General features: G+C 53.8%; 2 protein-coding genes across 2 annotated transcripts in view; both read left to right on the forward strand.

Annotated features, from left to right (window-relative positions):
• Cry2 (cryptochrome circadian regulator 2) overlaps positions 1 to 1,798 on the forward strand; it is a 30,009-nt gene extending 28,211 nt beyond the window's left edge. Inside the window, exon 12 of the mRNA XM_027422450.2 lies at positions 1,282 to 1,798. The gene's annotated coding sequence lies outside the window, so the exon portion shown is untranslated. The remainder of the gene's footprint in view (positions 1 to 1,281) is intronic.
• Positions 823 to 23,239, forward strand: Mapk8ip1 (mitogen-activated protein kinase 8 interacting protein 1). The gene is made up of 18 exons (XM_035447060.1): positions 823 to 844; positions 1,282 to 1,372; positions 5,235 to 5,687; positions 5,807 to 6,015; positions 14,356 to 14,589; positions 15,079 to 15,196; positions 16,220 to 16,356; positions 17,754 to 17,828; positions 18,082 to 18,413; positions 19,757 to 19,838; positions 20,027 to 20,839; positions 20,998 to 21,073; positions 21,458 to 21,630; positions 21,894 to 22,003; positions 22,158 to 22,274; positions 22,434 to 22,504; positions 22,587 to 22,685; positions 23,027 to 23,239. The coding sequence occupies exons 1-18, from the start codon at positions 823 to 825 to the stop codon at positions 23,097 to 23,099; spliced, it is 3,285 nt and encodes a 1,094-aa protein (XP_035302951.1). The 3' UTR covers positions 23,100 to 23,239.
• Positions 23,240 to 23,736: the final 497 nt, after the last annotated feature.

A 23,736-nucleotide genomic window follows, 5' to 3' on the forward strand; every position in this document is an offset into this window, starting at 1 on the left:
CACTAACTGGTTAAAAACAAAACGACAGGGCCTGGAGGAGAGATGCTCAGAAAAGCACCGGCTGCTCTTAGAGAGATCCCAAGGTTCAATTCTCAGCACCACATGGCAGCTCAAAACTGTCTGTGACTCCAGCTCCAGAGGTTCCTGGCTGGCTTCTGGGGGCACCAGGTACTCATGTGGTACATAGACATAGATACAGGCAAAATAGTCATACACATAAAATTAGGAGTTTTCGGGGGGGGGGGTTGTTTTTTGTTTTTTAAACCCACAGAGTTTTTGAATCCTGAAGACCTGGGAATTCCTATATTGGCTATTTGTATGGACACTCGTGTCAGTTCAGTTCCTCATTTATGAAAATGGAGGCAAACAGGTTGTCTTGGTCTGTGATTGTCCGTGAGAGCTGCCATAGTAAAGCACCACAGAAACAAATCCTTGGTTCTGGAGTCTGGTTCAAGGTCATAGTCTCTGGTGCTTGCCGAGGTTTTTCCCTCTGTTTTGTCTGGGTCAAAGTTCCTTTTCTATTTTCGATCACCCTAGTCATCTCAGTTTTACCTAAAGAGAGTCATAGGTGCTGGGAGTCAGGACCTGAGCCACATAAACAGGGACATCAATTGTGAACACAAGAGTGTACCTGCGCTGCAGCCACTCCATCAGCCTATTATTACAGGCATCCCAGTAAGTATGATGGGCTAACCTTGTCCTCTGGTATCTGGTGAGGCCATTTCTCTCTCTGCCCCAGATCCAGAATGTTCTAAATCTTTAAAATGAGTCATCATGTGTCCCCATTCCCTTTCTTTTCCCCCACCCCCAACCACTGTAGCCATGTGCCAGGATCCTGTGATTGGTGTGTGGAAGTTTGCCCTGCTGGTTCTAAACCCATTCATTGCCTTATTCTTCAGAACCACTAGAACCAGGCAATTTCTCATGCAGCTACTTTTCCCAGCTCTCCATCTCTGATGCAGTAGCTGTGCTCTGCATGTGTGAGCAAGTACCCTTCAAGGTATCAAGTGATGCCCATGTAGCCCTGTTCTATACTGCCCTCATCCCTGGGTAAGAGGGCATGCAGGGAACAGTTGTCCTGGGTTCAGAGATGCAGTATCCAGCCACCCCCATGGTTGCCCAGCAACAACCTGGCCCTGGGGACTGTGGCCCAAGCAGCATGTTCACTAGGTTGTCCCACTCCCAGTCTGGGAATCCCCAGGGATGCAGCCAGAGGAGCTGGTGCCTGGGCAACTAAGCAGCCTCCTGAGTACCCTCTATGTACATGTTTTTCTCTTTCAGCTGGAGAGCCATCGCTCCATGACACAGCCCGGGTGCCTGAGCTGCCACAGCCTACAGAGAAGCCAGTCACCAACAGACAGAAGGAACGAACGTGTGTGTGCAGAGGAAGGCGTGGTGTGCCATTTGCGTGTGCATGCATCTGTTTACACTCTCATGATCCTGAATGTCAACTGGGCTGGAGGAGTCTCTCGATCATCCCTGTCACTGGGGCTGCTTCCTCACCTCCAGACACAGGACCAGAAGCCACAGCAATGACCTTCAGCCCAAATATGTTTCTGGGAGCCCCCTTCCTTGTCCCAGTAGAACATGGTGGTAGGATCCTAGCTGGAATTCTGGTCTCTGCCTCCCCAGACTCCTCTTCATCCCTCATCTTTTCAGACAGCTGGAAGGCCACATTTTTTTACTCTCGACTAAAGTGTGGGGTTCCAGAGGTAGCCAGAGTCCTGCTGGTTTAGTTCCCATGTTCTGACACTAGAACCTGAGCAGGCTGGAGTAAAGGCTTCCCATTTAAACATAACTGTCCTGTCCAACCTTTTAAAATCCCATGCCATTGGCAGGCTCTTCCCTTGGATGTCTAAGACTGCAGACTGGAGTGTTGTATGCTCAAGTCCTGCCTATGTCAGCCTCAGACAGCATATCTGTCTTTGTAGGACCTTCTAGAAGCCAAGTGAGGACTAGACTCCCAGTCTCCTGTCTCTTCCCTAGCAGCTAGGGCCCAGCCTTGGCCTCCTAGGAGCTGTTGATAGGCCAGGGTCAGAGCTGGTGGAGGAAACCAGGTCCTGTGTGGCTTGAGGGCCCCTGGCTCCTCTGGCCACACTCCCAGGCACATGCTCCAGCAAGTATTGCTGACACCCAGCCAGGCAATCTGGCCAGTCTGTGTCCTGCAGGCTCCCAGGGCCCACCCTGGAGTGATCAGCAACCACACTGCCATGTCAGCTCTTCAGGACTAAGGGGTGGGGCACTGCCTGGGGCAGTTGATGAAAGGTCAAATAGAGATCACAGCTGGCACACCACCCCCTTCCCAGAGAGGCAGTGGAAGGTTTGGCCCAGAGAAGCCAAGCCTTGCTTCCCAGGGGAGCCACCTCTCCCTCCCACTGTTGGGTCATGTGGAGAAAAAAGTTATGAGAAGGATTGTGGGTAACTGAGCAAGTCTTCCTTCCATCCCCGTGGCCTGCACTTGAGCCACAGTGTATTCGTGTGGGGAGAGAGTGTGTGTGTGTGTGTGTGTGTGTGTGTGTGTGTGTGTGTGTGTGTTCCCTGTGTGGATTTTTGTTCTCACATGTAACATTAAGCTGGCCTCTGGGCCTTTTCCTCTCTACCTCCCCTGTGACCTTTCCTAGCCTCAGAGTTGTTAATGCCCTTGGTCCTGGCCTACACTGTATCAGACCAGAACCCTGGGGCCAGGCTCCCCTCTCCTCCAGCTGTCCAGCACATCTGACAGGCTTCTTTTTGAGATGGCCTCAGGTTTTCTCAGCAAAGAGCTGCCTTTAGTCCAACTGTTTATGTCCATCATTCTGACTAGAAACATCTTATGATCATGTGGAGAAATGACACAGGTGATGTGTGTTCAGAGCCCTGGGGTTTGGCCTCCCTGCTCCCCAGCCCCAGGCCAAGAGGAAAGAGCCAAGAGATCTTGCTGGAGGGAAGGTAGAGTGAGCCTGGTCTGAGAGGATCAAAGGCCAGGTCCTGCATCCAGTATTTATTTCATAGCACCTTCAGCTATGGGGACAGTGCCCTTCTTTTTGATGATGGCTCTCTTCCCAAGGTACAAGTTGGCAAGATCACCTGCCCCTCCACCTCCTTGACATGCTGGCCCATTTTCAGGACAGCTTTCCAAGGAATGAAACAGTCCACCCACCCCCAGATCTATGGGATGGAATGGCCGGGAGCCCTGGAGTGGCTTCATGCCTCCTTTTGCCTAGCCTGAGTGGCTTTGAGGGTTGTCTCAGAGCAGTGCCCCATGTCCTGCTGCTGGGACCTAGCATGGGTAAGAGATGGTCGCAGGCAAGAAGCACTTTATAGAGTTCCCTATTGCTGGGAAGGTTGTGTTTCTCCCACAGTTTGTTTGTGAATATTTCCCTGTTTTATAAATGTCTGCCCCTGTCTGAGTAAAGCTGTGTTGTGTAGTCAATCTTGTGGGAGGTTGGGGACCTGGGGCTGCTGAGGTTGAACCTGGGGAAAGCTTCAAGATAGGCCATGTCTGTTCTCTTGGAGTCAAGAGTCTCATTCCCCCTTGGATAGAGGAGGCTGTGGAAGCCACTATAGCAGGCTGGCAGCAGCCCTAGAGCTTGGTTAGAATCAGAGTTAGCTGAAACAATACAGGGCAGGAGACAGTTCCTGAATGTCACCTCACAGTGGCACCAGGCAGCCTACTGAAATCCAGGGCCCTGCATCCATTCTTTATGGTATTCTAAAAATGAATGTGTGCCCCGTGGACACAGTTAAGGAAGCCATACCCAAGCCCCGAAGCCTAGACACTGGCTCTGTCTTGGGCCATCTGGCCAGAGTGCCATGCACATGGGTGTTCCTGGTGGGAGAAGGGCTCAGGCAAAGCCAAAGAAAATCACAGTCTGCTCTAGAGACAGGAGAGGACATTTACTCCAGGACTCATCTCACTCCTGGCTCTGCCTCCAAGTTTCTGCTGGCCTGCTTCCTACCAAGACCAGGGCTGGCCTTGCTCTCTGGGCTTTTCATGTAGTTCTGGCTTGGCTAGTGAAGCTGAGATACCTTTGTTCTTTGGCAGAAGGTTCTAGAAGAGGGAACTGTCTTACATACTCACGCTTCTGCCATCCTGGGGATGCCACCTATCTGCAACAAGCACATATTAGCCATGATAACCAGACAAGTCTGCTTTCCTGGGAAGAAGGAAGGCACCATAACAGCAGATGGTTAGGGTACGGCCTAGTGTGAGAAGCCTGAGCCAAAAGACTGAAAGTTAAAGTGACCAAACCACCTCTTGAAGCATCAATGGCAGGGAGGGGAGAGGCAGCCAAGGCCTCTAGCTCTGGGTTCTAGAATGTCCTCAGGGCTGAAACATGGAGATTGAATATTGCAAGACATGTGCCTGCAGCTTCTTGCTAGGAAGGAAAAGGAGGCAACATTCCCAGTTGTCAATTAAGATTTGCAAGCAGAACTCTACAGGCTGTATGTAGAGCATTTGTCTGCCCTGTTCCATCTCTGTGAAGGGCATAGTCTGGCCAGAGGAGTAGTGAAGGTGTGTGGGAAGCACTCTGACTCACCAAAGCTAGGGCCCTGGCCTTGACAGTCCATGTTGTGTGAGAAAACCTACTACAGGACCAGAAAAAAAAATAAAAACAGCTAAACTCAGAGTGGATGTGGGGAACAGAACCAACAGCCCCCAAAAAGCAGCTCTGGGGGCAAGAGGAAGGTCTGGGCCTTCAGATGGGAGAAGCCAGTTCAGGAGTGCATGGGTGAGAGAGGGAAGACAAGTGCTGGGAAACTGGGCATGGGGGTTGACACAAATCCCCAGGCTTAGCAAGAGACTCAAAAAGATTGTCACCATTCAAAATCAGCCTGGGTTACATAGTAACTTCCAGGACAACCTGAGCCCTTGACAGAGGTGCCCCTTTAGGGAGAGTTCTGGGAGGGGTGAAGGCTAGATCCCAGTGCACAGGTGGGTATTCCCTGCAAGCATTTCTATTTTGTTTCTTCTTCTGCAGTCATGGAGGGATCATACCCCATTTCACAAAATGGGAAAGACAACCCTTAGAGCTGTCAGGTCACCAATACAAGCCCCCACTGCCTGTTTACTTGTGGAACCAAGCTGTGGTCTTAAGCCACCTGGATCCAAAGCTGGCTACTCTTGGACTCTACCACCCTTTCCTTTCTCTGCCTCTTCTGAAACCTCCTTCCCAGTCCCGTTGCTGTGGAGGACCAAAGACCGACTTGGGGATCAGTACCCTGCCATTAGCTACCTGATGCCCTGGATCTAGGTCCCGTTCTCTGGGGCGCAATGCTTTTCGGGTGCCTGTAGAGTCCTGTGGGATGTTGGGGGAGGGTGGGTGCACCCAGGGCCACCGGACCAAAGCGTCAGCACCTCGGAGAGCGCTGGGGGGCGGGGCGGGGGCGGGCCACGAGACCCCAGCCTGCCCGGGGGCGCGCGCAGGGTGCTATCGCAGGGGCCGCAGGCAAAGCGGCGCGCGGTCCGGAGCCGCGCCCGCCCCAGCCGAGTCCGAGCCCCGCGGCGGCGCGGCCTCCTCGCCGCGCCTCCTCCTCCGTCGCCGCCGCCGCCGCCGCCGCTGCCTCCCGCGCCGCGCTCCGCCCGGATGGCCAGGGCTGCGCCCGGGAATGGCGGAGCGAGAGAGCGGCCTGGGCGGGGGCGCTGCGTCCCCGCCGGCCGCCTCCCCATTCCTGGGACTGCACATCGCGTCGCCTCCCAATTTCAGGTGAGGATAGCCGCCGCGCGCGCCCCGCCCTTCGGCTTGGCCTTGAGATCCCCGGGGACCCCTAGGGTGGCTTCACTTCCTGGCCGAGCCCCCAGGCCCTGCAACCCAGGTTGGTCTAGGTTGGTGGCCACTGCGTACTTCCCGTATCTCCCTCCACCATTCCACGTCCTGGGGTGGGGTGCTCGAGGTGGATCTGGGGCAGAGACCTGGGAGGTCGCCTTCCCCCTCCACCTTGATACTGAGAATGGGTCTGGGGTTTGGCTAGAATTCCCGGTGCAGCAACCTATGCAGACTTTACCCTACTACGTCCCAAGGTTTCCGGCCCAAGGTGGGAGCAGGCAAGGGGTTGGGGACCCGCGGGCCGTTTTCTGAGCTAACAACCTTGATGCTTTAAGGAGGGATTCGTGAGCCCCTCCCCCAGCTTGCCTGGCCGGCTTGCTAGGCTGTCGTAGGCAAGGTCTTCTAGATTTAGGCAGCTCCCACCTGGTCAGTTGTATAGGCAGAAGGACTGGCCTTAATCAGTGGAACCCAACCTGCCTGTGGGAGGGGAATCTGCCTATGAATATCCAGGGATACCGTTGGGGGTCCCTACTGTGATATATACTCAGGACCCTGACCTGAGCTCCCCTTCTATCCACCCCCCAAATCTGGTATTAGGTCAGGTGAATTTCAGAGTCATAAGGGGTGATGCGTTGGTCCAGTGATGTCCTCTCTTACACACACACACACACACACACACACACACACAGAGAGAGAGAGAGAGAGAGAGAGAGAGAGAGAGAGAGAGAGAGAGAGAGAGAAAGAATATGTGTTGATGAGGAAGAAGAGAAGGGTGTCACTGCTCCAGAATCCAGGAGAAAGAAGCTGAGCCATATCTCATTGTTTCTCCATCTCAAGAGCAGGCGCCTTTCTATCTCCTGGGGCCCTTGCCCCAGCCAGGCCCCAGCTGGGCTCTGGCGCCAACTCATCGTCTGTTGAAGGGGTTTCTGGCTCCCAGGTCCTCAGGTGGGCAGAGACCCCCAGGGATCTCAAATGATATGATCAGTCCCTGAATCCTCCAAGGAGGCCCTGAGCCCAGCAGAGAGAACCAGAAGAAGGGGGCCAGAGGAAGGTTCCAAACGCAAAGGAAGGCTCCAAGGCTTCAGCCTCCAGGCTAAGAATTCAGATTCTCCCTAGCTGGTCAGAACTTGGCAGGGGAAGAGAATTAACTGTGAGGGTCATAGGTTCAAATCTTAGCTCTACTGTTTCCTCACTGCCTGATCCAAGCATGCTTTTGTCCTCTTTGGTCTCATCTGTTGAGTGGGCTAATTAATATTGATTCCAGCCTGGAAAGGAGATAGTCCAAATCAAGTCACTGTTCAACAAGTAGCTGTCCACACTGGCAGGAATCGGCACAACTTTTTTCTGTCAAAGTGTTTCTCCGGTGTAGTTCACTGTACTTTTACAACCACCCTGAGGTGTACCTTGGTCTGCCTTTTGTAGAGCTGAGGTGCTGGAAAATAAGGAGGACAGAGGGGCTAGCCTAGGGACCACAGAAAAGTCTGAGACTGCTGGTCTGAGCCTGCTCACACCCCCATTCTGGCAGGAAGTCAACATTTAGTATACAGGCCTAACTGAGAAGCTGAGATGAAGGACATCAGCCAGGGAATGTATGACCAGATCTGGGCTATGGAGAGTGAGGGCAAGAGTATACAAAAAGGCTGAAGAGTGGGCTGGTTCTAGGACACTATGGCCTGGCTAGGAGACAAAGCGAGCTCGTGGGAATAATACCGGGCAGTATGTTGGGCCCTGCATGGCCTGCTGCCTACTTCAGCAGCCTCCACTGCCCTTTCTCTTGTTCCCCCCGCCCCCAGCAGCCATTGGTCCAGCTCCATTCACCCCGAGCAATTATGCTGTCTTGTGGCTCGTTGGTAGGGCTGTGGGTTCAACGGCTCCTTTTAGCTGTGTGCTCCAAGACTGGGCACTTAAGTCTTTTGAGCCTTTGTTCTTCAAAATGTCTTCTTTAGGCCCTGATCAGGATGGTCCTAGAACTCAGGTGGGGTGTGTGTGTGTGTGTGTGTGTGTGTGTGTGTGTGTGTGTGTGTGTGTGTGTGTGTGTCCCGTCCCGTCCCATTGCTACTGTGACCTTCCAAAATGTGTAAGTGCTGCATACCCGCACTTTGCCATCCCCATCACTCAGTCCAGAGCAGGTGCTCAACAGTGCTTTACTGGTTTATTATTGAATTAAGGATGGATGTACTGGGCACATTTCTCCTGGAGAACAGAATAGTGGTGAATGCTGACCTGAGGGAAACACCATGCTAAGAACTTTATGTGTACAAGACTGTGTCCTCCTGTATTATGTGAACAGGTTAGTGTTGCCCCTGCTTTCAGATGAGGAAACCAAGGCATAGAGAGGTTAGTAGTAGAGCTGATATGAGAACCCAGAAAATCTTATTTCAGCTCTGCCTCCACAAGAGAGAGCCCTGGGATACTGGGAAGCACCTTTGGAAGGGTATGCAAGTGTGGACTTGAAAGATGGGAGCGCCTGTTGGAGGTTGATTTAAATGAGTATGTTCTGGGTGGTTTTTCTGATTATGGTCCCTAGTGGTTTGTCTTTTTTTAAAATATTTTTAAAGATTTTATTTATTTATTATGTATACAACATTCTGCTTCCATGTATATCTGCACACCAGAAGAAGGCACCAGATCTCATAACGGATGGTTGTGAGCCACTATGTGGTTGCTGGGAATTGAACTCAGGACCTTTGGAAGAGCAGTCGTTGCTCTTAACCTCTGAGCCATCTCTCCAGCCCTAGTGGTTTGTCTTTATATGGGGGAGAGTGAGGACTTTTGCTTTTTACTTTGCCTGTTTGGGTACCATTTGGGTTCTTATTTTTGGATTAGCATGTGTATAAGTTACTGAGTTACTTACAGCATAGCAAAAAAGATATTTTTAACTGATCCATGTTTTCCATAAAGGAAGCTGTAGGGGAGAGAATTTAGAGCATTACACAATGGATCTATTGGCTCTGGATGTGTGGGATGAAGGGGTGGAACAGAGGACAGTCATCCCAAGTGGAAGGACCAGCAGGACAAAGGGGTATTCATGAGAACTAATTTGAACAGCCTGCTTTAAGTGTATGGCTGAGTCCTGCATAAAGGAGACCTCAAATGTCAACTCATCATGGCTGGGGTATGAGGCAGTGCTAAGTGCTTGCCTGGTGTGCTAGAGGGCCTAGGTTCCAACTCTACCACTGTGAAAGAAAATGATATAGAGAAAAGAAAAACGGTCCAGTAAATCTCTTTCTTACGTAGAAACACGAAAGGGCCAGTAACTTCCCCAAGAACATACAGTATGATAATGACACAGTTGGGGTGGAGCCCAGGACCAGACTCCCAGATGGTTTTCACTGACCTTACTGTACTGCCTGAGCATGAGAGATGCTCATCACAGAGCCTCATTTTTTTTTTTTTCCCGAGACAGGGTTTCTCTGTATTGCTTTGGAGGCTGTCCTGGAACTCGCTCTATAGACCAGGCTGGCCTTGAACTCACAGAGATTCACCTGCCTCTGCCTCCCGAGTGCTGGGATTAAAGGCATGGGCCCACCAATGCCTGGCTTTCTCATTTACCTCTGTACAGAGTTCTGTACACTGCCTTCCTTTGCCCATAAATGAACCCTTTGCCGGGATCACCATGAGGGGCAGTGTGCAGAGGTCCTGACATGTGTCTGACCCCCATGTGGGTGACAATAGAGAGGTGGACAGCCAGTGTCTTCTCAGATAGGTCAAGTGTTGTGGTTGTACAGGTCCAGGGCCCACTGGGGAGGTCAAGCAATCCTCACAGAGGAAGAAGGTACACTGGGAAGAACAGCTAGAGAACAGACAAGTATGCAGAGTGACACCTGTCTGGCCGTGTGAAGAGCAAGGTTGTGCAGGAAGCCGGAGGCTGGGTTAGGATGCCACAAGCAGCGGGTACTGGCCTGGGGTCAGGCAGGGACTGACAGCAGTCTGTGCTCACTCTGTGCCCTTTGGCAGCTGAACAAAGTAAATGTGTAGGCCATGAGACTTGTGGTCCTACCAGGCATCCTGTCCATCCTACAGGCAGTTGAGAAGAAAGCATGGGGACAGGATGGGCAGACCAGATCCTCCAACTGAGAGGGAGGGGCCTAGCCGGAGGATGAAGAAGTGATCAGTGCCAGGGCTCCTTGGGAGATGAGAGCTAGGCAGGCAGTGGTCTAATCACCTTGGCACTTGCCAGCTTTCAGACTGGTGATCTTTGCTGACCCAGTTGGTGGAGTCAAGTGGGCAGTTGCTTTGGGGTATAGAGCTTGGGGGAGGGCAGGTAGAACTGTGCTAGAACCATGGTCCTGGGAGTGTCAGTATTCGGACAAGACTGCCCAGCAGCCAGGCTGGGGACCACCAACCATGTGTGGTGAGGGTGGGAGGCAGAATGGCAGTTGCTGCCTCTGGCCTAGCTGCTGGTAAAGCTGTGGTGTAGATCAGAGGAGCTACCTAGCTTCACACAGCCCACCTGTAGCCAGAGAAGGAATTCTATCCCAGCCTTCTAGCATCTGAGCCTTCGTTTGAGTCTCCAGATCCCTGGGAAATGGCACAGACTAATTCTGCCTTGGGGACTAAAGGTTCCTATAAATTGTGTCACCATCCCTGACCCCTACTGAGGGATCTTCTAGAATATCATCCTTGTCCCCTAGCCCTGCTCACATTCATATACAACTCTGGGAACCTCTACTGGGTGCTGGCTATGTTCTGTTACTGGACATGCAAGTAAGGGCCACACTGCTCCTGTCCCTACCAGGCACCCAAGGCTTCCATCATCTGATGAGCGCTTATCTAATGCAGAGGTTGGAGTAAGTTTAGGAGATTGAAGTTAGCTCCTGGCCTCATCCTCAAGAAAGTAGCAGTGGAGAGACTAGGAATAGGAGTCTGGATCTAGGCTGTGGGAAGCAGAACCAGAAGTTTGCCCAGTAATTCAAAGGCAAACTCATGAGAATTCACCCATCCTACAACTCACGTCCCCGTGGGTCCTGTGTGTGTCTTCCCAGACTCTTTCCCCCATCCAACCCCCATCTTTTAAAAAGACAATGTCTCATGTCACCCAAACTGACCTGGAACTTGCTATGTAATTGAAGAGGACCTTGAATTCCTGATCCTCTTGGTGCCACCTCCCAGATGCTGGGGTTACGTATATGCAGTGCTGGGGATCAAGCCCAGGTCCTCATCAAGCACAATTGAGGCAAGCGCCCTGTGGGTAAGGCCCCGCCTTCCCTTTTGCTTAATCTATTGGTTGTCACTTTCCACATTCACACACAGGCTCTATACCGTTCGTTCCAGAAGAGGCATAAACTGTCTAGTCAGAGGAATGCTACTCCCCACACTTCCTATCTTGCTCTGGGTTAGACTCTCCTACATGGCTCTAGCAACCCAGTTCTAGCTTGGTGCCTAAAGGGTCCCACAAACCCATGATGATGCGTGAGGGTGGCACCGATGGCCCAGGGTCCCACAAACTGTGGGACCACCCTCACACATCATCATATACATTTTTGTGTGTAAGAGTTTTCCACATGTGCAATTGTACATTTGGGGGTATACTTCCAAGCTGAGTCACCCACTGTTCACAGAATCCTTGCCACATATCCTGAACTCTTTGGACAAATTTAGCGGGTTAACCCAGAGTGGAGGCTGTCCGGGGAAGAAGTCATTTCTTGGGTTGACATTTTGCTGTTGGTGGTGGTGGTGATGACTTCACTATGGAAGGGAATTCTAGTTCAAGAAGCAGCCAGACTACCTAGTCCACTGGCCAAGGGGATGGGAGGGAGTACCCTGAAAACCTGGCTTACCCTGCCTTCCAGATTCAGTCAGGGCTCTTTTCTCAGAGGTCCAGATAGCCTGCCATAGACTCTCTGTTGAGAACACAGGAAATTGAATCCAAAAGACAACTGGCCGAGACATTTGCAAGGCACAAATGAAAAGACCCAGGAATGCTGTAGTTAGTTCAACACTCATTCAGAACCCTTTCCTTGTGGCACCTTACATTATTGGCCAGCTGCCCTTTGGGGGGCCACCATGGGTCATACAACCCAAAGGGAAAACCACAGTCATTCTGTAACTACCACTAAGTGGGTCTAAGAGTCACCAGAAAGGCAGAGTATCCCGTTTTTCAAAGTTAGAGGAGCCCTGGGGCTGGTAAGGCAGGAGACTAGACAGTGGGAGTGCCCTCAGGACCTCTTGAGAGCCCACTCTGTAAGATTTAGGGCTTCCAGGACATGCTGGGCCCCTGTATCTCAGGTGGGCTCTATCATAAGAAGCCCACAGGGGCACCATGGCTGGGGACAAAGGTCCCTTAGCTAGCTAGTATCCTTAACAGACAGGAAGTTGGAAGCTGAAGGCTCAAGTGTGGCCTCTAACAGCCCACACCTGGCCTTACTTGGTGAAAGCTCAGCGCTGTGCTTGGCCCCCACTTTCTGTGTATAGCCAGCTCAGCCTGTTCCTGGGTTGAAGTAGTAAATGAGGAAGTGAGGACACCCCACTGCTTAGAGGTGGGGTGGGGAACACAAGGACAAGATTATTAAGGCAGCAGCATAGCATAAAACCACATGAGAATCCTGGAGCAGGTTTGCTTGAGCTATTCAGCAGAACTGAGCCCAGTCCAAGACAGCATAGGAAGTGTGGGGTGTGGTCATGGCCAGAACTTGAGCAAGGTGTTGCTGGGGACCAACATTGCAAGAGGGAATGTACTGCAGGAAGACCAATGCCAAAGTCAGTGTGGTGTTCAGTGACCAAACTCCCACACAGGGCCACCAAACATGGCTATGCTGTGTATCTACACAACATGGGCAAGTATGGCTGCTTCCCCAGGAGTCAGCCCAAGGTCCAACTCTAGGAAGAAGCTGCCAACTCGCAGGGCTGTGTGATCCTCCTGTGCCACCTCCCAGGCCAGGACTCAGAGTTCCAAGAAAGTGCCTCAAGGAGGAATCTCCTCCTTCTCCGTCTCCCTACTCACCCTAGCTTCCTCTGCCTCTTCTGCCTCTTCTTCTCAGCTGTTGGTATCTCTGAGCACAGAGCTGCCAGTCCCCTTCCCTTCTGTAAGTGTCTCTCGGAGATCTAGACCATTGGCGCCTAGAGAAGAGTGAGGTGGCAGCAGGGGGCAGTCGATGGTCAGTCCTTCCTCTCCTCCTGTGGTTCTGACCTCCTCCTGGCACTCTGTAATTCAAACACTCCACCTTATCCTAAGGTGGCAGGCAGGAAGAAAACTGAGGCTCATACCCATGCCTGAGCCTTAGGGCTCTTCCTCTGTGAGCCCAGCCAGAACCCTATTACAAGGTAGTAAAGAAAAGTAGCAAGGTTGGTGGCCCAGCTGGTGGCAACTTAGAAGAGGGAGAATTTGCTCTCAATACTCCTGCTACTAGACCTGACACCTCACCCCGCTTAGGAGAACCATCCCAAAGTAAGACAAGGGTAATGACACCAGGATTCTTATTTATTTATTTATTTATTTATTTATTTATTTATTTATTTATTTTCCAGAGACAGGGTTTCTCTGTGTAGCTTTGGAGCCTATCCTGGCACTCGCTCTGGAGACCAGGCTGGCCTTGTACTCACAGAGGTCCGCCTGCCTCTGCCTCCCGAGTGCTGGGATTAAAGGTGTGCGCCACTAACGCCCGGCGACACCAGGATTCTTAAATGGATGACACATGTCATCTCCTGGGACTTCTTTCCTGGGTGAATTCAGGAGTGAGAGAAGGCAAGAACACCCTCCCTGCCCTGCTCCTGACCCCTAGCCCATAGCTCTTCCTATTTGTCCAGTTAACCCAGTGCCTTCATCCGACCGGTTGATCAGGAAAGTGGCTCATTAGGCCATGCCTAGGGCTATGGATACACAGACACAGCTTCTGGCCATATAGAATCCTGCAGCCCCACTCCAAACCTTTCAGTTTGAGAGGAAGGGTGGAGACTGAGGCTGTCCTGTGGCCAACACCTGGCATGTATCTACTGAGCACTTAGTGTGTACATGACACCCTCACCAGCTCTGCCCTCCAGGGGTATCCAATCTAGATGGGAGCCTGGAAGGGAGAACTATAAATGATAAGGGAGGTGCATTTCATCTAACTCTGTAGCCTGGATGGATAGAGCATCTCTGATGGATCCAATCAGAGAATGACACCTGCCCCATGAGAGGGCTAGGAGGGCTTCCTGGAGGAAGGCTTCCCTGAACATTCCTGTGGAATGCCCAATTTGAGGGCCTGTCATGTGTACCATGTAAGTCCCAGGTTTGGCCCTGTTGGGCAGAGCCAGGAAGGGTTTTGAGTGAGGAGATAAGGGATGGTGTTGGTGTCCCTTGAGACTTTGCCTCATGGCCAAAGGATGGGTAGTAAAGGTATAGGGAGACTGAGGCCAGCAGGCAAGGGCACCTCCTTGCCTGGTGGATGCAGGAACTGGATCAAGGTTTGGCAATAAGGAGACAGGTGTGTGCAGAGGGCGCCAGCAGAGCTGGCGTATCTGAGGACACTGCCAGAGAAAATGCCCAGTGGGACCCAGGAACTGCCATGCTACCTGAGTCCCACACCTTACAGGTAGGCTGCACTTAGCGTTAGACACAGGGCCAAGAGGCCAGACTGAGGAGGGTGCCCTGGTCTCTGGACTAGCCCCCTGGCCACCTCTATACCAGCTGGTGGCCACACCCCCATGCCTGGAAACCTGTTACCCTTGGGGTCAGAATCTTCCAGGACAGTTAGTTGCTACGAGGTACCTCCAGGCTCGGCCAAAGTCACTCCCATCGCTGTATCCCTGCGCATCCTTCCAGAAAGCGCCAATCCCCGACCTACCCTCTCTGCTCTGGGCGGGCTTGCAGAGGCCTCGCAGACGCGGTGTGGAGGCGGAGCCTGTGACTGTGTAGATTCGGGTATCCGTTCTTGGGGGCACTTTGGAAGCCCCTCCATCTTCCCACTTGGCACCCTGAGTGTGGCACTGGCCCTTTAAAGCAGATAAGGGTCTGGCTTTGAGGGGAAAAAAATACCAGATTTCTGCCGTCTGCTTACAAGCCTGGCCTTGGGAGGAGGAAGGGTCACTCCAGCCCCCAACAGGGGCATTGGAAGGGCAGGTGGAGCCAGTAACATTGATTGCAGTAACCTGATCCCGTGGGGGAGGCGGTGACATCGCAGCGCGTCGGGCCGCCTTGGGAGGAAGCTGCCCGCATCTGAGGGTTGGGCCAGGAAGAGTTGGGGCTGGGGCCTGGGTCGGCAGCTGCGGCCTCCTCTCCGGCCCATCTATTTTTAATGAGCTCCTCAGGCTTCTGCAGCCGGCAGGATGCAGAAAGGCAGGCCCAGTTGGTGGAGGCCAGGAGCCCCAGCCCTGCCTTGAGCTCTGGCCCCCCCACCCTTCTGGGCATGAGAGGGCAGCTCTGGAGCCCCGCAGCCCCCTGGCCGGGCAGGGCTCTCCATGCAGCTGGTACTGAAGATGGATTCGAGCCCAGACAATGACAGCTGGTTGGAGGATCAGTGGGAGCGCTGGTAGGGTCCTGGGGGCTGACCTCGGGGTGGGGGAGGGATGAGTCGGGAGGCGCTCCATTGAGCTTAGGCCCCCTGTTCAGACTGAATGAGGTAGAAGACAGAGGTATGAGCCTTCTAGGCTTCCCTGGGAGTTGCACTCCATCCTTCCTCTCCTGGGTGACCTTGGATGAGCTTGTATATCTCTGCTCTGTGCCTAATCTCCTGGTCTCTGGGCAAAGGCCCAGGCATTCTCTCCAGCTCCCCAGATGTCCCACTTACACCAGGCCAGACAGAGTGCCAGGTTAGGGTGAGCAGGTACAGGGGACAGGCAGTCACCACAGTGGCTATCTCACCAGTACATTCCAAGGTCGTCACACAGGCTGGCCTAGGCTCCTGGAAGCCCTGCAGGTGTTCTGGTACCCAAGTGCTCTTTGTGGTCTGTCACAAGCCCTAGCCTGGGCTGACCCCATTTGCTCAGGGTACTTACACCAGATGAGACTGTGTAGTTGAAGAGATGAGACCAAGAACATAATAGGAAGCCATAGTTTTTCTTAGAATAGGCTGGTCCCAGGTTCTCCTCACTATTACCCTGGCTCAACAGTGTGTGTTTTTGTGGGTGAGAGAAAGGGGTGCCTGCTGTGCCTTCTGGTATCCTTTTGGGTCTTGTTACTGTGGAGTGCAAAGGTTTCCCTGCTCTGGGTACCTCTTAGGGATAAACTGGGCCATGGAGGCATTTCTCCAACAGAGCTGAGGCTCTGGACAGTTGGGCCTTCTAGGACTGCCTTCTGGTTGGCAGCGGGATGGAGAACTCCCAGCCGGTGATGCTGGAGGAACCTAGAGCTTCCTCCTCCGCCACCCTAGGTGGAATGCCTTTTGGCTCCAACCCCAAATTCTTCCCCATGCCACTGGTATAGACAGACTGAATCCTCCATCTGGGAGTTGTCACCTGCCTTCCAGAGTCTTCCCCTGGGAAGAGAGAGATGCCAGCAGGCTTAGTTGAGGCTTAGGCCCCCTGGGTTGTAACTTGGTTTCTGTCCTCACCAGGCTCACCCACGACATCAGCCTGGAGGAGTTCGAGGATGAAGACCTCTCAGAGATCACTGATGAGTGTGGAATCAGCCTGCAATGCAAAGACACATTGTCTCTCCGGGTAAGGGCTGCATCTGGAGAGCCTGAGTGGGGTGGGAGGGTGAGGACAAAGGTGAGGACACATCTATATTTACAGAGGAGCTTTTGAGTATGAGTGGCACCCCCAGGAATTAAATTAACAATGTAGGAGGCATCTAGTGTCATCTTTGGCACATCTTGGGTGCTCAATCCAAAATCTTAATGTTTCGTATTGTTTTCTCAGTGCTAAAGCAGGAAGTAGCTCCTTCAGTTGCTCGCAGAAACTGAGAGCAAGCGGGCTTGAGATGTAGGACAGAGGCAGTGAGGGCCAGAGTGAAGGGAAGGGCCTCTCAGGAGCTTCTTGGCAGAGGGCCTGCAACAATAATGGGTGGAGTCTGGGAGAATCTGCAATGCTTTGGGGCAGGAAAAGGAAGCCAGGGTGCTGCTGGACTAGCTCGTGGCTGCTGTCACCACTGTGCCATCCTGGCCACACTATTGGCCTTTTGGGCTTTCAGTGGCGTCCATTAAGGGGTTGTTTTAGTACTGGTATTGCTCTGAGCCCCTTGGCTTTTCCATAGTGACAGGCTGTCTCCTGCCCTTATATCTGAGTGCCAGGCTACCCAGGATAGGTAAGAATCCCCATTCTGTGTTCAGAACACAAACCAAGGACTTAACTTGCAGGATATGGAAGACAGCTGTACTGAGATAGGTGTCAGGGTCCAGCAATTTATCTAACCAGGTCGTTGAGTAGCTAGATGTGGCATTTACATAGCTGTAATATGAGCTAGGGAAGAGTATTTGTCTTAGTGTCACCTCCTACTTGCTCTAGAACTTTTAGAAACTTCCAGGCAAAGGAAAGCAAGCCATGAGGATGACTTTCCAATTCCCATACATAATCCTTTACCTTCTGGCTAGGCCAGAAAGGATGGCAGCAGAGGCCATTTCTTCTGGGAGTGGTCCCAGAGCTGGGTCATGACTTCTAAGGTCTCATACCTGTTCTGGAGTTTGAAACTACTGTCTCCCACATGCAAAGCTTTTAAGAGGGTCTTTTGCAATTAGCCAGAACCACCTCCACCTCTACCCTGGTAGTGCTACGCTAACTAGGGAGAGCTCCCTGGTGGGAGCCTAGTCAAAGTCTCAGCTGCTTTCAGGCACACTTTGCGGTGTCTCCTCTCTGGTAACTTGGAGGACTGCTGTATAAGACCAGCCTGAGGGATGAAGAGTCAGGGGATCTGTCCAAGGTGCCAGGAGTTAGTGGCAGGGTTGGGTGAGGGAAGTGTTCAGGTTAGAACGAACTGGGAAGAGCTACTCCTCAGGGTCCCCCTTCCGATCCAATTAGGGCCTCCAGTTCCCACTGCAGTCTTCCTCACCCGACTGACACGCACCTTCCCCAATTTGCTACAAAGGCCCTTTCAAAAGCCAGTTGTCTCACCCATCCCTATTGGGGCTGGAATTCCTGGGCGACCCCTAGGTCTCCATAGCAACAGCGGTGATTTCACTCTGGGCTCGGCTTACCACCCGGGTGAGGTCACTGGCCGTTGCCAAGGTAACGGGAGGGTGCAGAGAGTCCGGAGGGGAGACCGTGGGAGCGGAGAGGCGTGGGCGGTACCTTCTGGCCTGGGGACGCGGCCTCGCTGAGGGGCGGGCGAGAGCGGCCCAGTGCTCGGGCCTCTGCTCGGCTCTCTGTCTCCCTCCCCGCGCGGCCGCAGAATGGACTCGTCCGGCGGGGAGGCGGGGCACACCAGCATCAGACCCGCCCCTCCCGCGAGACCCCTCCCCCGCTCACAAGTCCCTCCCCTGACGCCCCTCCGTCCGCGCCGCGCAGCCCCCGCGCACCGGGCTGCTGTCTGCGGGTGGCAGCGGCAACGCGGGGAGCCGGCTGCAGGCGGAGATGCTGCAGATGGACCTGATCGACGCGGCAGGAGACACTCCCGGAGCCGAAGACGACGACGAGGAGGAGGACGACGAGCTCGCTGCCCAACGGCAGGGAGTGGGGCCTCCCAAAGCCGAATCGGGCCAAGAACCGGTGCCTCGCAGCCAAGGCCAGGGCCCGGGCACGGGCAGCGGAGACACCTACCGGCCCAAGCGGCCTACCACGCTCAACCTCTTCCCGCAGGTGCCGCGGTCTCAGGTGAGGCAGAGCTGAGGGGGCGGCGCCCTGGGTGGACAGGGAAGATGGAGGGGCGTGGGCCCTGCTGGTGGGGGTCTAGAACCTTGGCACGGGTGCCTGGAAAGGTTCTAGGTTTTCTGCTGGTAGGACCAGAGGAAGGGTTTGACGGCGGGCAGCAGAGTCTGTTCTGGCAAGGGATGAGTCCAGTTGGCTGCTTATGGAGCCTGGGAAGAGTCGAAAGGGTTGCCAAGGATTCAAGTGGGGAAGAGTCGCAGGGGACTAACAAAGGAGTTGGGTTCCTACATTTGTGACAAGGTCCTCTTTGGGTTAGGGGGCTTCTGTGAAGGTTGAGGCAGCAGCAGGGCCTGGAGAAAAGAGCATCTGAAATGGGATGAAGACGGGAATGGGAATTCAGGGTCTGCAGCCAGCTGGACATCTCAGCAGCTGGACATTCCAGAAAGCCATAGAGATGGGGGATGGAGTTGTTTGACTGAGCTGGGGACCTAGGGCCCCTGGCAGGTGGCTGGATGCCAAAGAGGACTGCCTTGACCCATTGTCTTGTAGGCCTAGGCACGAGAGGTACTGGGAGAGGAGGAGCTGGGGAGGTGGAGTTGCTGGTGTATAGTTGAGGAGCTGCAGAGAAGAGCTTGGTCCCTTTCCCAGTATCCTCTGGCATGGTTTCTGGCCGCTCAACTCATAAATGTGTGTGTTGCTTATGGTGTTCGCTGGAAAGGGAGCCTAAGTTGTGTGTGGAGAGCCCTGTGCATGGGCACTGTGCAGGGGTCCCAGGGGGCTCAGAATGTGGGATGCATGAGCATTCTGGGAGATCCAGGAAGGAGGGCTGCTGACAGTACATCTGTCATTCCTTAGTCACGTGGGGTGAAGTGGGGGTGAGTGTTATGGAGTCATAGTTTGAATGATTCATCCGGGCCCACAGGCCAGCTTATCGGGATACCCTTCCTTGTGCCAGAATGCCCCTACCACCCCAGATTTCTGAGTCAGTCACCCTGTCCTTTACCATGTCTGGGTTTGAGCATCAGAACATGTCCTCCCTCAGTGTCTGTGCTGCTGTCTGACTCTCCTGGGGGCTGTGCTTCTCCCTCCACATCCACTAATCAGCACCCACACTGGCCAGCACCACCATTGCATCTCATGACAGCTGTCTCCAAGCCAGCAGGCCTCTGGGGAGGGTGGTAATTTCCCACCCTGCCTGCCGGCTAGAGGAAGGTTGGCAGAGAGGCCTTTGGCAAGGCCAGATGGGGTGGGAACAGCACAGGGATGGCCTGATGCGGGCAGGCCCAGGGCCTCCCTGTGCCGGGCACTGCTGACCACTTCTTCATAAGAGCCTTTTGTTCTCTGCACAGGACACGCTGAATAATAATTCTTTAGGCAAAAAGCACAGTTGGCAGGACCGCGTGTCTCGATCATCCTCCCCTCTGAAGACAGGTAAGTGAGACCTTTCTCTCCCTGAGCTGGAGACCCAGTAGTCTTCACCTGGCCCACCACCTGGGCTGAGGTCATCAGGGAACCAGTAACTGGCTACAGAGCCTGCTGATAGAGCACAATGGGGAAGAGGAGGGGACAGGTATATGAAGTCGGGTCCAGCTCTCAGTACCAACTTGCCTGTCTTCTAGGGGAGCAGACACCTCCACATGAACACATCTGCCTGAGTGATGAACTACCACCCCAGAGCAGTCCTGTCCCCACCAAGGACCGAGGCACCTCTACTGATAGCCCTTGTCGCCGCAGCGCTGCTACTCAGATGGCACCTCCAAGTGGTCAACCTGCCACTGCACCTGGTGGCCGGGGCCACTCCCATCGAGACCGAATCCACTACCAGGCAGATGTGCGGCTGGAGGCAACTGAGGAGATCTACCTGACCCCGGTGCAGAGGCCGCCAGATCCTGCAGGGCCCACCTCCACCTTCTTGCCACCCACTGAGAGCCGGATGTCAGTTAGCTCTGATCCAGACCCCGCTGTGTACTCCACAACTGCAGGGCGGCCACATCCCTCCATCAGTGAAGAGGATGAGGGCTTCGACTGTCTGTCATCCCCAGAGCGAGCTGAGCCACCAGGTGGAGGGTGGCGGGGAAGCCTCGGGGAGCCACCGCCGCCTCCACGGGCATCACTGAGCTCGGACACCAGCGCTCTGTCCTACGACTCGGTCAAGTACACGTTGGTGGTGGATGAGCATGCCCAGCTTGAGCTGGTGAGCCTGCGGCCATGCTTCGGAGACTACAGTGACGAAAGCGACTCTGCCACTGTTTATGACAACTGTGCCTCTGCCTCCTCACCCTATGAGTCAGCCATTGGTGAGGAGTATGAGGAGGCCCCTCAGCCCCGGCCTCCCACCTGCCTCTCAGAGGACTCCACCCCAGATGAGCCTGATGTCCACTTCTCTAAGAAGTTCCTGAACGTCTTCATGAGTGGCCGCTCTCGCTCCTCCAGTGAGTCAGTGAGCAGGGAATGGTGGGGGGGAGCCTGGCCAGGGAGAGCTGAGATGGAATGGGGCCTCAGATATCACGTAGTCTGTCCGAGAGCAGGACAGAGCTTCCTAGTTGTCCCGAGCTGAGGTCACCTCCTCCAGCCTATTGACTTCCTACAGGTGCTGAGTCCTTCGGGCTATTCTCCTGTGTCATCAATGGGGAGGAGCATGAGCAGACCCATCGGGCTATATTCAGGTGAGGGCTGCCCCTTCCTTGCTGTACTGGCCCACCACTGGCATCCCCTCAGCTGCTGGGGGACGGTATCCCCTGTAGGAACTCAGCTTAGTGACAAAATGCTCAGGTGTCATGAGGAAGCTAGGGCTGTGCACTTAACCTGCCCTGCATAGAACCCACACCCCATCTTGCCTCCTCTAGGTGAAGTGCTCACTTTCTGTGGCCTTTTAGTCATCAAGGCCTAGGCTCCCTTCCTCCCTGGCCCTGAAATCTTGTGTGGCAGATGCATGTCTCAGGGTGGCATGTCCCTCAGGAGGCAGCATTGTGATAGGCACATGGGTATTTTGCAAATGTCAATGGCTAAAGAACCCTGATGATCAGTACCTCACATGCCCTTGGGGGTAGGTTTGTGCCTCGACATGAAGATGAACTTGAGCTTGAAGTGGATGATCCTCTCCTGGTGGAGCTGCAGGCAGAAGACTATTGGTATGAGGCCTATAATATGCGCACCGGAGCCCGAGGTGTCTTTCCTGCCTACTATGCCATTGAGGTCACCAAGGAGCCTGAGCACATGGCAGGTAGTACTTCCCTCTAGTTTGGTCATACCCATCCCCACATCTACCCACCTGACTTGCTGCCAGTGTACATGTACCCCAGGTCTTAGACAGCCAGGGAGGAGAGCAGAGTAATTTCAGTTCTGTTATGCCAGGTCGGGGCATGTGGGGATGGTAGCATCCTCCACTGCCTGAGGCACTCCACATGCTGCACTCTCCCTTCTTGGCTTGGCTCTGAGCCCTCTGCTGATGGCTCTCTTGCTCCTTATGGTATGGTTGCTTTCCAGCCCTTGCCAAAAACAGCGACTGGATTGACCAGTTCCGGGTGAAGTTCCTGGGTTCCGTCCAGGTTCCTTATCACAAGGGCAACGATGTCCTCTGTGCCGCTATGCAAAAGGTACCCAAATCTGACTCCTTGCTTTTTCCTGGGGTGTTTGTCCTCAGCCAGCCCACACTAGGGAAAAGGACACAGGGATCTGGAGGCAGTGTTATGACATGAGGGATTCATAGAGGAACACAGAGCTTCCAACATGGCTCTGTCCCTCATGCAGATTGCCACCACCCGCCGGCTCACGGTGCACTTTAACCCACCCTCCAGCTGTGTCCTTGAGATCAGCGTTAGAGGTGTCAAGATAGGTGTCAAAGCCGATGATGCTCAGGAGGCCAAGGTGACTTCCTTTAAGCCCCAGCCTTCCTGCCCTGTGTGCGTCTCCTGCTCCTTTATTTCTTGCCTGCAATGTGTGCCTCCTCTCCCTGTGTGCCTGCCCTATCCCCATTTGCTCCTCCTGCCTGTTTCTGCCAAGCTGACTATCTTGTCCTTCCTGTAGGGAAATAAATGTAGCCACTTTTTCCAGCTAAAAAACATCTCTTTCTGTGGATATCATCCAAAGAACAACAAGTAAGTAGGAGAAGCAGACATAAGAGTCCCAGTGGTAGTCATGGGTAAGAATCTTGTCTCACAGATGCCTGCCTTCTCATAGGTACTTTGGTTTCATCACCAAGCACCCTGCTGACCACCGGTTTGCCTGCCATGTCTTTGTGTCTGAAGACTCCACCAAAGCCCTGGCAGAGTCTGTGGGGTAAGTGTGTGTGTGTGGGGGGGGGCGGTTGATAAGGGTCTGCCCAGGGAATATGCCCTGTCACAGGCCTTAGAGCTTCTTCATGCTCAGTGTGTCACCCTTGTCCTAGAAACCCCACTCCTGGAAGAGGCTGGGAGGTACTAAGGAGCCCAGGGTTGGGGCCACTTCCTGGTTAATTAGCTACTGGCCCTTTCTCAACTGCTCCTTTCTTCTTTGGGAAATAACTGCCCAGAGAACAGAGCCAAGCTGTCCGGGAGTCCCAAAGTTTGAAGAAATTGAGTTGAGGCTCCTGGTCGCCCCCAGTGACCCTAACCCTAACCCCAGTGCCCCCCATTTTCCAGGCGTGCATTTCAGCAGTTCTACAAGCAGTTTGTGGAGTACACCTGTCCTACAGAAGATATCTACCTGGAGTAGCAGTGCCACCACCCTCTGCAGCCCTCTGCCCCAGGCCAGTACTAGGACAGCTGGCAACGGACAGGATGTGGCACTGCCACAAGAGAATGGGGGAGTGAGGGCTGTTTCGGGGGGGCAGGGGTATGGGGAGAAGCAGATGCAGTTTATTGTAATATATGGGGTTAGATTCATCTATGGAGGACAGTACAGGCTCTCTGGGGACTGGTGAAGGGTCAAGCTGGGGGTGGGGGTCAGGCCTCTGACTACAAAGGGTTCCCCTAGGAACAGAGGCACTGCCCCATCCTGGGTCTTGTTTCATGCCAGGGATCCTGGCTTTTCTAGCTCTTGGCTCCTGCCTTGACAAAGCCCATTCCACCTGGAAGTGCCCACCGTCCCCTTCCCACCTCACCTAGAGCCCTGAGCTCAGGCTGAGTCCAACCACCTCCGGAGGACTTTCCAGTAAGGAAATGGCAATACATGACAGTCAAGACATCTGTGGGGCCTCTGGGCAGCTCTAACCTCCAGCCTGGCCAGCATGCTGGTCCTGGCAGGCTTGTGTGCGCTAGGAAGGAGAGGGCTACAGCACGCCCTGCCTTGCGGGGAAAGGAGGCCTCTCAGCTGGTCCCAGCCATCCCTGTCACTGTCTTGTCACCTGGCT

This window comes from Cricetulus griseus, chromosome 6 (assembly GCF_003668045.3).
Source record: "Cricetulus griseus strain 17A/GY chromosome 6, alternate assembly CriGri-PICRH-1.0, whole genome shotgun sequence".
NCBI classification, from domain to species: domain Eukaryota; kingdom Metazoa; phylum Chordata; class Mammalia; order Rodentia; family Cricetidae; genus Cricetulus; species Cricetulus griseus.

Coding starts and splice junctions, on each gene's coding strand:
- Mapk8ip1 (XM_035447060.1), top strand. CDS start 823: ATGTGCCAGGATCCTGTGATTG. Junction 21,074..21,457: donor ACCCATCGGGCTATATTCAG/GTGAGGGCTGCC, acceptor CCTTGGGGGTAG/GTTTGTGCCTCGACATGAAG. Junction 22,004..22,157: donor TCTGTGCCGCTATGCAAAAG/GTACCCAAATCT, acceptor TCCCTCATGCAG/ATTGCCACCACCCGCCGGCT.